This window comes from Populus trichocarpa, chromosome 10 (genome assembly GCF_000002775.5).
Source record: "Populus trichocarpa isolate Nisqually-1 chromosome 10, P.trichocarpa_v4.1, whole genome shotgun sequence".
In the NCBI taxonomy this organism is placed as follows: domain Eukaryota; kingdom Viridiplantae; phylum Streptophyta; class Magnoliopsida; order Malpighiales; family Salicaceae; genus Populus; species Populus trichocarpa.
This window is the reverse complement of record NC_037294.2, coordinates 12,775,962-12,789,348: the sequence shown is the minus strand read 5'-3', so window position 1 is coordinate 12,789,348 and position 13,387 is coordinate 12,775,962. Positions and strand designations below refer to the sequence as shown.

General features: G+C 34.6%; 1 protein-coding gene and 1 long non-coding RNA gene across 4 annotated transcripts; one reads left to right on the top strand and one right to left on the bottom strand.

Moving 5' to 3' along the window:
* Positions 1-3,648: 3,648 nt before the first annotated feature.
* LOC7459753 (uncharacterized) lies at positions 3,649-7,810 on the bottom strand. Its single transcript, XR_002984260.2, has 5 exons — positions 7,526-7,810; positions 6,149-7,247; positions 5,602-5,931; positions 4,377-4,712; positions 3,649-4,139 (listed from the first exon to the last, which is right to left on the bottom strand). It is a non-coding gene; the product is annotated as an uncharacterized LOC7459753 (long non-coding RNA).
* A 466-nt stretch (positions 7,811-8,276) lies between these two features.
* On the top strand, positions 8,277-12,402 carry LOC7462673 (probable UDP-3-O-acyl-N-acetylglucosamine deacetylase 1, mitochondrial). Of its 3 annotated transcripts, none has more exons than XM_024609641.2 (7): positions 8,277-8,455; positions 8,539-8,853; positions 8,935-9,141; positions 9,530-9,628; positions 10,546-10,610; positions 10,949-11,093; positions 11,330-12,402. In XM_024609641.2, exons 1-7 carry the CDS (start codon positions 8,396-8,398, stop codon positions 11,333-11,335), a joined length of 897 nt encoding a protein of 298 aa, XP_024465409.1. In that variant the 5' UTR covers positions 8,277-8,395; the 3' UTR covers positions 11,336-12,402. The 3 variants fall into 3 exon arrangements, with proteins under 3 accessions (XP_024465409.1, XP_024465410.1, XP_002315856.2); XM_002315820.4 differs by having other exon boundaries at positions 8,278-8,455; positions 12,069-12,402; XM_024609642.2 differs by lacking the exon at positions 11,330-12,402 and having other exon boundaries at positions 10,546-10,692.
* Positions 12,403-13,387: the final 985 nt, after the last annotated feature.

The following is a 13,387-nucleotide window of genomic DNA, read 5'->3' as shown; positions in this document are numbered from 1 at the left end:
ATAGCCATCTTAATATGATGTGATCAAATTATAAAATATTAATTTATTTCACACAGATTAAAAATTATAGTGAAAATTATATTGCTAACTAAAAAATATATATTAGCAAAGCAGTTTGCGACAACCCATTGCTCGTCCAAGCTTAATTATATTCTGGACTTTAAAATTAAAATCTGGAAGCCTCTGTCACTAATCACGTGCTTTTAATTTCCTTCTGTTTATATTTTCATGGAAAAAATCAAATTGAATGTCACGCTGTTACTGGATGAACGCGTTTGGAACGCGGCCAATCAGAGTTTCAAAAAACTTTCTCTTTGTTTTTTACTAAAAATTAATTTATTATTTTATATTTTATATTATTTTAATACGGTAATATTAAAAATAATTTTTTAAAAATAAAAAAATATTTTAAAAATCAAAACCATATTTCAAACAGTTAATTACAGGTCAGCGACTGTGCATCTGCTATCAGTAAGTTGATGAACAAACTTAAACATTTCTTCTTTTTTTTAATTTCTTTCCTTAGTTACTAAAAAAAGGTAAAGAATAAATCATGTTCTACTTCTCTTGAAGCAGCTTTCGTAGCAGTATTCCCAGTGTCAATAAGAGTCCCACTCTCACCGGCCTTCGTCGTGGTGGTGTATTCAAGGAGCTCTCCCAAGATTTTTTCTTTTGCTTTCCCTTTCCTCGTTGAAAAACCTTGTTTCCGAGTACAGAATTGCTACTTGGGTAAAATTCGCATCACTAGAATCTTCTTAGGATAATTAACCTGCAAGTCATGTAGTATCAATTATTTTTAAAAAATATGTCCAGCTAGGTTTTTTTTTTTTGTAATCATGGGTGTTCAGATCAATTTACAGACATCTCAATTAATTTCTAAATAAGTTTTAAATAATCTTAAGATTTATAATATTTAAATTAATGAACTCTAATAAACAAATCCAAAATCTAATTATCACTTAAATGTTTCCTCTTTTTTATACCGGTGGAAACAATTGGACGGTGCCAGTGGAGCAAGCTAGTCAAATAGTCATGATGGGTGGGTATGTGACCATTGAATAAGTGGAAATTTAGATAGCCTTTATGATGTATTCTTACGGTCTTCTTCCTCTCTAAGGTCACGCTTTTCTTTGACTTTTCAATTTTCATGGGATTGCTTAGGCCGCCCAGCCTCGTGGAAATTTCCTAAGCATTAATTCACTCACTTGTTTCACGAACAGTGCATGAAAATAATTAGGTGAACTACAGGTGTGCTTCTCGAAGTAGTTTTGTTATTATTAATAATAAGGATATTATCAAACCAGTTTTAAAACAATCTCTTTCTAATATGGTCTTAAGTACATTATCTACGCTCGAAATTCATATATTAATGAAATAATATTTTTCTGGTGGTCTTTCCTGGTATTTAAACTATTGATGATCACATGATAGGTAAATCCAATTATTAACCAAATTAAGCCTTCAGTAATATTAAAGTAGTAGTTCAGAAGTAGTTTTTTCTTGAGCAATGCCGCGAGGCACCTTTAAAGGTGTATAAATAATTCACAAAATAATTGTTAATATCACTATAAATAACTGTAATTTTATTTGAAAACTATAGCGAAAATGGATAGTGTTTTAAATATTATTTTATTTATAGTAAATTTTATTTAAATAGAGGTAATATAAAAAGAGGTAAAACCCTTCTGCCTAAAACACCTAGCCTAAAATAAAAAAATATATATATATCTAGACTTGCATCCCTAACTTTCTTTCTTTTTTTAATAGATGGATGAATGAGGCAAATAATACACCATATATATACTCGTTAAACTTTTCAGGAACTCTAATAATTAAAAAGTCAAGATCTAAGTTTTAAGCTTCGGAAACTTATTTTTAACTTGTTTTTGAATGTAAACACTTCTAAAAAAAATGTGAAGCCCTCGTTAAACTCATCTTAACCTAAAACACTTCATTTAATTGTTTTAAAAATCCAAAATTAAATTGAATAAATAAACTTTTTTTCCAGCAAAATAAAAAATCCCAACCACGTCTAAAGAACTTCTCTTTACAAAATAAACTCACTAACATAAAAACCAGTCTTTTTCATGATCCGAATAAGCTCAATTGTTTTCTATCTTTTATTATTTTTCAATGATTTTCTCATTCACACTCTCGATACTTGAGGATTAAAACATGAAAAAAAAGGTTTAGTATTGAAATGTGAAGTTCTAAAACTTCAAGGACCAAGCAATGCATGAATTAAAACTTCATGTTCCAAGATTAAATTTTCTATGCACTTCTAACAACGAGTTTTTTTTTTTGTTTGTTTTTTTGTCCTTGTCCTTTCATTTTTTTTTAACTATAAACTCAAACTTAACTCCGTAAATTGTACACTTTGATACACACAAACATGCAAATATAAGCAAGTCCTCAAGTATATAGCTCATGCTAACACAAATAATTGAGGCAGAAATTTCACGCAAAATTTGGTCATATAGCTCATGCTAGAACAAGACTTGCTTAATTAGTCTAGGAGCAGTTTTGGCAATTGCCATTGCATCTGGTGTATTTATATTGACCCTTATTGTTGTTGCGTAACCTTCTTGATTTATTTTTCAGATCTTGATGCAACATTTAATTAAAATTCTACTCTTAAAAATTCATGAATTTTAGGTTAAAAACCATGATCAAGATAAGAAGAACTGATTTATCTCTTGAGGAAAAAACAAAAAAACAAAAATTTATAATGAATCATCTCCAATATTTAATATCAAATAAGTGGTTAAGCATCATCTACCTATTTTATTTTGTGAAGAGTCAAATAATAGTTACCATGCATCACCTACCTAGTTAATATATTTATAGTTACCATCAATCAACAACTACAAGAGTCAAATAATAGATTAAGCGAGCAGGTGATCAATCTCTTATATTAGCACAACTTTGAATTAAAAAATATCTAACAAATTATCTAGTGTTCAAAATATACACAGATTTATTAATAATTAAATTTTATCTTAAAATTTTTTTTGAACAGAAAAAAAGTACTTGTGATCACTGCGAGCTTTACATACCCAATCTTTTTATGCCAATAACTAGAAAAAAAACTATATATCTTTTAGTTTCGCCCCTGAAAATATATTCATTTAGTATTTTTGAAAAGTATCGCCATGAATAGTGTCATCCACAATAACAATGTCTAAAGCGACCGTAATCTTGAGTCAAACATCATATTCGTTTAGTTTTACTGTAATTATTGGTCGTTTATTGCTGCTGACGTGGAAAGAGTAAATAACACCAATCCCTGTAAATTCTTTTTTATTAACCTCCCGCTCCCAAAATGTATGTGTACAGGTGTCTTAACTCCCATCCTTCGTAAATTCTTTTTCGTTAACTGCCTTCGTTTAGAAAGTACGTGCAACTCTTTTCCACGGACCCTTTTTTATGGTTTTAGTGACAGATGTTATCCATCAATTTTGCGTGCAAGGCAAAGTTCCAACAAACCATCTATATCTAAACTAATGTATTCATAAAAAATCAATTTATTATATATTATAGTTTCTCTAAGATTCAAACCAGAATGGTAACGTGAGAATCATACCCACTCACCAAGATTCCAAGCCTGTCTTGCAAGGAACATGAATGATTTTTCCTGATATTGTGGTTGAAGAATTTAACTCGAGGAAAATAAAATAATGGTAACGATAAGATATAGTGCAGGAGAAGTCGGGCAATTTTATTTCTGCCGAGCAAGAAACGAAATTTCATTTCCAGAAATACCATAAACATCAAAAACGAAATATCTTCTCCATATACACTCTTGCAGGTGTTTTTTGACCGGCTGCAAAACCGCTCGCAAACTGCAACACTGTTCTTGGCTTGCTGCCCCCGCAACACAAGACAAGCACATGCACCGTCACAGAATGCAGTGTCCACCGCATTACCAAGTGCTTTGCTTTTGCTCACCAACGCAACTTACCTTTTCTCAGTAGGGTAAACTTAACCACCCCATCCAATTACAATGCCTGCCACTGAATCCACCCCCACAGGACCTCTGATTTGCTTGTCAAGCAGGGTTTAGGCTACATCTAGCCGAAGTTTTTCACAGCCGCCAAGAATTTTGATAAATCATCATCTGTTCATTCTTCTGGCCTCTCCTGGCAAAGATTATAAATATAAATGAGTATCAATCCCCATGGCACAGCAGATTACTTCCATGCTTTAACATAAGGGTGGATAGAAAGGACTGAGAACAAGAGCCGCATATTTTCCAACGTCCAAGGTCTCCAAAGAGGTTGGCACTCCTCTGATTTTATAATGCAGGCACTGATTCTTTCAAGTGAGCATGTACAGATGTGGTTTTATGGTGAAGAGATAAAAGCATAAGAAATTACCATGTCATCTTTGAAGAACTTGTTAATATGATTCTTGGCATCATCAGCCTTCAAATTTGATATCTGCTTTGCTATGAACTGCGACTCAATGTTACATTGAAACGATAAAGATGTCAAACCATAACGTTAATTGGTGACTTTCAACTACTTCATCTATTAATTTTTTATTTGCAAATCGACAATAAACCTTTTCATACAACAACTATGGAACACTAAAGAATCAAAATCTGTCAAGAAAAAGGACTTATCAGGGACTCTTCAAGTCCTCGAAATCCTTGGTAAACAGCTTCAGTCCTGCTCCGGGGAAGGGGCAGCCTCCTCACCTCTGTCATGTACCTGCTCATCCCAAGTTCCACAAGAGCAGAATGCTCAGAATAAAAGGACAACCCCATGTGAGACTAGAATATTGTTCCAACACTAGACTGTAATGGATGACTTAGTCTTAAAATCTAGATAAGCACAAGAAACTATTGTAACAATGATTTTGCTTATTAAAAAGAAAAGGAGATAAAAGATAACAAGGAAACATTGTAAGATGGATCACGAGAATAAGGGTTCATAATATGATGTTCAAGAATGTCATAAAAGTTCCCCGTAGCATGACCAGCTTATGTTATCTCTTCTATTCCTACCATGCTTAGAGTTTTTTTTTTCCCGCAGGACATTAAAATGAGCCACTGAAAGATCAAGCAGGGTGGATAGAGACTTCAAGGTGCTACGAAACTCTTAGGCATGCACTCAGGTTTGTTGATCAAATAACATATCTTATATCAGTGGATCAGACCAGGATGTCTGATGAACTTAGTAACCACGAAAAATAACAATATTGCTAAGAGATGGTGGGAAGCCACTCCGCTAATTGTTTTGAGTCTCAAAGTCCAAGGCAAAACAAGAACAGCAAACTTATAACATTTATTTAATCAATGCTTTAACGCCATTGCCAACCAGGTCACTACAAAGCAGTGAGACATAAAAGCCGGAAAATTCACGAAAGCACAGCTTTGATCCTGAAAAATCTTGTATTCTCATAACCATTTCTAAAGTCATAAATTTTCAGGCAATTCTAACTCAGGAATGAAATGAAGCTATTATTTTCCTCTTTGAATCAGGAAGTATCAAATGGTCTTGATCCTTTTCTTTCAGGCCAAGAAACAGGTATTGTCTAATATATATGTCTAACATCAAAGCAGCTAAAGGCAGCAAGTGGTTGAGAGGACAAGCTGACCTGTTTGCTGCACTCGTGATCTTATCACGAATCCCTTGGTTAATAATGACAACAATTTGTTCCAGTGAGAATGATCCAACTAATTTTAATGAAGCTCCAGCAGCACTTGTACCCATCCTCTGGCAAATACAATCATCGCCCATTCACGGAGTACACAAGCACAGATCGCAGAAGGCGTAGCCTAAGGTTGGGAGATGGGAAGATAGCTCCATTCGATAATAACTGATCATAAGTGCTTGATACAGGTTCAATTGCACCCTAGCAAGCAGCAAGAAGAGCTCTTGCTACGTCTTCATCTCCTACAGTTTCAATCCCTGATTCCAGTCTCTCCTGCAAAATGAAAACAAATTGTCAATAAAACAAGCCCAAACACACACGAGCGTGAAGGAAATGCCTTTTTTGTGATGCAACAAATAAAAAAGAAAAGCAACAAGCACTATATATTAATACAGGAAAAGTGCTGTTTACACAATAACTACAAACTTTTTAGTGTAAAGTAAATAAATGACAAAACAAGTAAATATATATTAATGAAATGTAAGTGTACCAGTGCAGCCTTCTCAAGGTGAAGGCATGGGTGTCTAGAGCTCCCTCTCCAGGATACATGCAGGAACCAACCCTCTTCAGTATTGAACAAGCTTCCGCAACACCACCCCTTGAAAGAGCTCGATCGATTAGTCTAGCCCAGGTTTCTCTTACAATGCTACTATCAGCATCACCAGAATATAGCAAAGTAAAGCATCTCCGGACATATCGAAAAGAAGAAAAGGAAATCAAGGACTTGCATATATAACAAATTTTGAAAATTTGAAGCATGTAATACTGATACCTGCTGATGATGTTTCAAAATCTAGCATATTCAAGGAACAATATATTTGGTAATTGGATAATGATTATTTAAATATTTATTTAAATGTTCATATCATTATTTTCTTCTTTTTAGCCTAAGATGTAAAAAGAAACTTTTAATTCCAAGAACATGCTTTTGTTCTTGTTTTTGTGTGATTAATGCTCTAAGATATATATATATATATAAACTTTTAAAGTATGAGAAGTTGTGAATCTTTTATCTGGGTAATTTAAGGGTATTTATAGTCCCTAAACATTGTCGTCTTTATGGAATGAAAGGACCGAGAAGTTATTTGCTCTTGTGATATTATAAAAAATAAATATTCCTTACAAATCATTAATGAAATGAAAATATAATAAACTTATTGAGAAACCTTTTACACATCTATAAATATAAAGAGATGATTATTACTGACATGAATAGATCATGTTAATAGTCTTGAGATAGCACCTAAGCCTTTATATGAATCTCAAATACCAATTGGATTCGATGTATTGCCAAACCCAGGAGAGATGGGTTTGACAACTTATAAGACCCACAATGATTTTGGCTCAACTGTGCATATTAGATCTAGCAACTTGACTGAACTACAATGATTTATACTCAGCTCACAGCTACATATTGCCAACCTATAATTAAGTTACCACCCTATCACGGATTTGAACTCTTTAAAAGCAAAAATATCGAGTTAAAAATGCAGACTGTCACCTGCAAACAGAGCGTGCTTGTTTTATCTCTGAGAACTATAATGCCATGAATTTGTAGGAGTGTCATTATGCTCACATTTGGCCAATCCCTATAACATCCAAGAAGGAACTATTCTAGTGGAGACATGTAGTCATATCAAACATAGAACAGAAAGAAATTCTACTGTCATACATCTACAATATCGATCCATATTCATCTCATAGGTCCTAATTATCTTCTGAACACACGCTATCAAGTTCAAGCAACTAAATTCAGTAACTGAAAAAAACAAAGATGAAAGATAATAAAACCTCATGAAATAGCCAGAGGCTGTATATAACCATTCAATTGGTTTGTCCTGTGAGGATTACGAAGAAAGAGATGTACCTCCCAAATTTCAAAAGGAACTGCATATTCGTTATATAGCTCTTTAAATCCAAGGATAACTCTGTGGCCTTTTCTCTTGCAATTTTGGCACTCTGCATCAACATTGCTGTCATGAACCGATCCATTTTCAGCCCCAGACATGTCAGATGAAGATCGTGACCTGGACGCTATAGCCTCCAATTCATCTTTTATTTTTATTTGGAACCGAAGAACCACAAGCTTCCCCTCAAGCAAATCTATCAATCCACTGTAGAAAGTGAAGTATGGGTGTTCACAGAAAATCAGCTCATAAATAGTACTTATACTATCTCATGGTATATTATATTTTAAAATGTTTTTATTTGAAATATATTAAAATAATGTTATTTTTTAAAATTTTATTTTTAATAAATCCAACCCATAAATATTCATTATCATTTCTAATCCTAATTATCGCATCACTCAACACCAGAAGTTTAAGCGGAACAAGGGAAATTTTTTAATTTTGCGAAATGAAATAAATGGGCAGTTTGTTTCCTTTCATTAACTGCTAAAATCTTTATTGAAAATAATGAACTGCAAAAAAAGAAGAAGAAGAAGCTTTTGGTCAATTACAAACCCTCAGAAATACCATATAATATCCTAACCAATTTACATGTAAATATTAATAAGGAAATTAAATAGATAAAACTTGAAAAGTAAGACACTTAAGTAGAAAATTAATAAAAAGTTAGGTACTCAACAAGTCAATATGCAATTATTTTTCTTGTTGTCAAACAAATTAAACTCATTTCAAAATTTGTCCCTCCAGGATCCGAAATTCCAAGCCCTAAAAAGTCTTAGAACACTTTCAAACTCCCCTCTCTCTCCCTGGAAAATACAACGGCGTCGATGGCTATCTCCGGTGCACTCAACGCTCTAAAGTCATCCGAACTCGTCTCCTGGAAACCAGTAGCACTCTCTCTTTCTTTTTCAACTTCCTAGAAATCATTTATTCAGTATACTAATAGTAAAAAAATTTGAAATAAAATCAGTGTGGCAGGGTTCAACAAACACTAAAGAGATGCGTGGAGGCAAGTGGGACGACACTCCACTCAGGAAAATCTTCAACAGTAAGGCTATTGCCAGAGCTAGCAGGCAAAGGGCGCTACTTCTATTTCAACTCCAAATCAATTCCAGCATCCATCGATTACGCACAAGAATCGTCTCTTTGCACAACTCTCTCCAACGACGGTGTTAAAATTCGAACCGTCGAGCACTTGCTTTCCGCTCTCGAGGCTATGAGTGTCGATAATTGCCGTATTGAAATTACCAATCTTGACTCTGATGATTCCGACTTGGATTCCGAGGTAGGTCAGACTCAGTCAGTCATGGTAAGTTACTAGCATATCTTTCCGTTCGTGGTGTTTTTGAGAATGTGTGATTTATAGGTTCCTATATTGGATGGTTCGGCGAGGGAATGGGTGGAGAGAATAGAAAAAGATGGTTTAGTGGCAGCCAAAGATGAGTGTGGGAATGACTGTGAGAAACTGGCTCCCTATTTGAATGAGCCCATCCATGTATCGAAGAATGATTCGTTTGTGGCAGCGTTTCCATCACCGAAAGTTCGAGTTAGTTATGGGATTGATTTTCCTCAGGTAATCTAAGTGCAGCGCACTCTGCTGATGGATGTTTTTGCTTTTGCTTTTTGTGTTGGAAAATGCTTTTATCCATGAGTTACTACTGTGTTTTTACTGTCATTACTTTGAGATGTTAAGTAAAGTAAGTAACATTATTGAGAAGTATTACAATGATTCCTAACTGAATCTTAATGTATAAACTACGTGTTTTCTTTAATGATTTGATTTTACTCTTAACTTACCATGTAGGCATTCCACCAGTAATTGATCATTTGGGGGTAATAAAGGAGCTTTTTAATCTTATAATGGATGGGCAGTCACTGTTCTCGGGTATAGAATTATAGATTCGTAGTATTAATTATCTCTGGGAAATGCTCAAATGCCTTTCCCCCCCTTCCTTTTGTAGGTTGCCATTGGCTCCCAGTGGTTTTCCTTAGCTCCTCTGGAGGATTCTCTTTATGCCAGAGAAATAGCTCCATCAAGGACCTTTTGCATATATGAGGAGGTTTGTCCTAACCTCGCTTTCATTACCAATGTTGTTCTTATTCTTTGCTCATTGTGATGGCTTGATTTTAGCAGTTTTAATAAAGAAAAAGTATGATGAAAAAAAAGATGCCGCTATTAGTTTTTCCTTATCTCCTACATGTGCGGGTTTGTGTATTTTTTACCATGAAGACGACCACATCCATGACTGTTTGATCTCTTGATGTGATAAATAGACCTCCTTGGCTTTCTTTCTTTCTTTCTCTCCCTATATACATATATGTGGGGAATGGATTCTTTCTTTCCAAGCTCTCATCTCAATTATTAGTCATCATTAGTCACCCTATCTACTATTCAGAAAATGTGACTGCCTCTATTCTTGAACATGTTGTAAGTTGAGTTCTTTAAAGCTATCAGACGTTCTGCCTGGGTAATCAGATTTCAGATATTGAATGTTGAGAATATCTTCTCGATCCTTTTAGCAATTAATTGTTCCAAGTTTTTCTATGAAAAGAACTGCAGTTCTATTTTTGCATTTTATCGGTGATATAATTGTATGGCTAGTTGTAATACTAGTGCATGGAAAATTTTACACCGATGAAACAAATTGCTGTTATGTTTCTGAAATAAAAGTAACAGAGACCATACCACTATAAAATCACACTACATTGCCGGCACATAATTTTAATCAAGCTTCAAGCAGTGCATAATACAAGTGTATATCAAAGAGAAAGGGGAAAATGTTTGGATTAACATGCTGCTGGTTCTTAAAATTAGATGGAAGCTGATGGTTTTTCTGTGATGGTTTAAGCATCGCTCCATCAAATAAAACAATGTCAAGTATGTCTTTGCTTTAGCAGGTCATCGTATGCCCATGGCGACAAATACTAACTTGAGTATTTTTCTAATGCTAGAATTCATGCTCGAAAATCCTTGCAGGTGGAGTATATGCGCAATGCAGGACTTATTAAAGGGGGCTCACTAGACAATGCCATTGTTTGTAGGTCAGCTGTTTCATTCTTATTTGGAGATGAAAGTATGTAAATGCTAGGTTGATTGGGCTACTGCAGCTCAAATTGCTATAATGTATGTTCTTACTTCTCAAAATAAGCAGGAAAATGTTATTTTTCTTAATACTTTTACGCAATTGCTACTTGCCTAAAACCTAAGTATTTTGGCTGCTGGTGGGATTAAATTAAACTTGAACGTTTGCTTTTGCTGACAAATGGCTGGAATGATATGAATCTTTTGTTTTCAGTTTGGTCTTGTACACATGAGACATGTGCAGAAAGTGGAATGTAACGAGTTGGTTCTTGTTATAACCCTTGATTTTTATCTGCAGTGCCAGCAAAGGTTGGTTGAATCCACCACTGCGTTTCTCTGATGAACCATGTCGTCACAAGATCTTGGATCTTGTTGGTGACCTTTCCCTGTTTGCACGGTTTGGTAATCAAGGACTCCCAGTGGCACACATAGTTGTTTACAAGGCATGTATTATTTATTTATTTATTTGCATGTTTTTGCTAATATGGTCCGGTAGTTATTAACAGATAATTTTTTTTTATTATTTTTTTTCTTTTTGAAAGACAGGTAATTTATGATTTGTGGACATGGACACAAATGTTGCATCTTTGTGTGATGCACAAATTTACATGTATATCCTTCTTTGTGCATGGATGTATGTATTTATATGCATATATCTAAACTAGACTTAAACTTGCAGAGCTAACTTAGATCGGCAGCCTGACAAATCCTTCCTGTTCTTCAAGTAACTTGTGCAATTGGTTCTCACTTATTTTATCCAGGAGCATGTCATGGTAATATTGCTCCTGTTTTCCCCTTGTGTTGTTGAAACATATACCTGCAATACTTTAATTTAAGCCTTCATTTCATTTTCAAAAGACCTTTCACTTTTACTAAATAAATTGTTTTACCGGCACTGCTATTAGTTTTTCTAATATTATTGCTAAATATTGTCTTCTAAACTACATAAAAAGTTTGCATCGTGGGAACTCTTGATCAAATATAAAGTTCATGGTCGATTATGTTTAAGGATGAGACTTTCATCCTTGGCATAAAGAAATTCATGCTTCTGATGCTTCTTTAGTTTATTGAAGCCATAATTGTGCTAGTAGCTCTTGTACTTTGCACATTTTTAGTGAATGTGAACAACCAGCTAGGGGAGCGATGTCATTTTTGCATCCATCATAAATTTGTCAGGGAGATTTTTGTTGCCTGGTGAATTTTATATGTGATTTTACGACTTCTGATTTAAATGCTAGCAGTTTAACAGTTCCTTACGAGTTTATGTTGTGGCTGCATCATGTGAAAGCTCATGGGAAAAGAGAATCAGCACTGTTTGTATTTATTTTCACCTTAGTTGTATTATTCACTCTTAAATGTAATCTAACAACGGGAGAGATTTTTATCCAGTTTCTGTCTGAAATATGCAATTGATGCAGGGCGGCCACGCACTTCATACCAATTTTGGACGCCATCTCAACGATTCATTTAAGAGCTGACTTTTCCGCGGGTGGAAAGCCAAGACATCAATTATGAAGATTCTACCAAATTACGCGGTAACAATCCATCTGATCGAATAGAGATGTAGACAATCCGGTAGGCAGGAAATGAGGAAATCAAATGGCAATATCCGAGTCTGGTTAATTTTGATTTTTTTAGAAAAATATCTTGCCAGTTTTGTTAAATTTCATGATGTAAATTAGTCCGTGTGTGTATTTTGTGTCAGCGTCCGTGAATAAGTACCCTTTAGCTTGATATCTGGCATTTGCTGAAGTCTGCGTGTTATTCTCCTTTCCTTGCCTTGTATCCGGGCTCATTCAAGCACAAGATTGAACTTCTCCTCCCCTTCATGCTTTAATCACTGGACTTGGACGAAAAGTGGAGAGGCCTGGCCAATTATCCTGTACCCTAAATGTCCAATGTTGCTCTCGCCACCAAAGAAACAACCTGTTTTAAACCGGGAAAACGGTGGAGTTCACTGTGTAGTAGAGTTGGATGTGAGATTTTCTCCTCCATTTCCAGTAGAACCCTTTGTTTCAAGACAATAAAATTGAGGAACTGGAACAGCAACTTGGATTAGCAGATTACATACGCGAATAACCAAAATAAAATAAAATAAAATAAAAATCGATAGCAGAAGAACTTGAACCTTGGACCTTTTGGTTACTCTGGCCAACAGAGACCCTCCTGCTTCTCGTGATTTTTGAGGTGATAAATTAATTGTTTATGTCGACAAAGACAACACGCAGAGCAACAGAGGTTGGTGAAAATTGAGGCACCGAGGAAGCAAGGAGGGGGAGCAGAGCTACTTGCTTGAAATCTTTCATTTGCTGTATACTAATCATTCTTGAAAGAGGTGATAATACATTGAGCAGTCTTGATGTTTTATAAAAGAGAAGGGAGGAAAATCACAAACTAAAATAAGAAAAAAGGATTTGAAGAGTGGGTGCAACTTGAAGCATAGCTGTTGCATTCACGAAAATCGCCACGATTGCGATCGTAAATAATATCACAGGTATTAAATAATGGTTTGCAGTAAACGGCCGTAAAACCCTTGTAAAAGCTCTAACGCCCAAAAAGGAGACGGGCTAGCTCTATTACATTATATTACAGCGGGCTACAACCCTGTGAACTACGTTTCAAATAGTATTTACTAAATTTTAAATTTTTATAATTTTTAAATCATGATAAATCAATGTTAAATTTATTTTTTTTTAAAAAAAAATTAATATATTGTTGTCTTTTAATGCCTCCTTTC

Bases quoted from the DNA above. Each gene is read 5' to 3' on its own strand.
- LOC7462673 (XM_002315820.4), top strand. From the start codon at position 8,396: ATGGCTATCTCCGGTGCACTCAACGCTCTAAAGTCATCCGAACTCGTC. The intron at 8,854-8,934 runs GTAGGTCAGACT...TGTGATTTATAG, and splicing joins ATTCCGACTTGGATTCCGAG to GTTCCTATATTGGATGGTTC. The intron at 9,629-10,545 runs GTTTGTCCTAAC...AAATCCTTGCAG, and splicing joins CCTTTTGCATATATGAGGAG to GTGGAGTATATGCGCAATGC.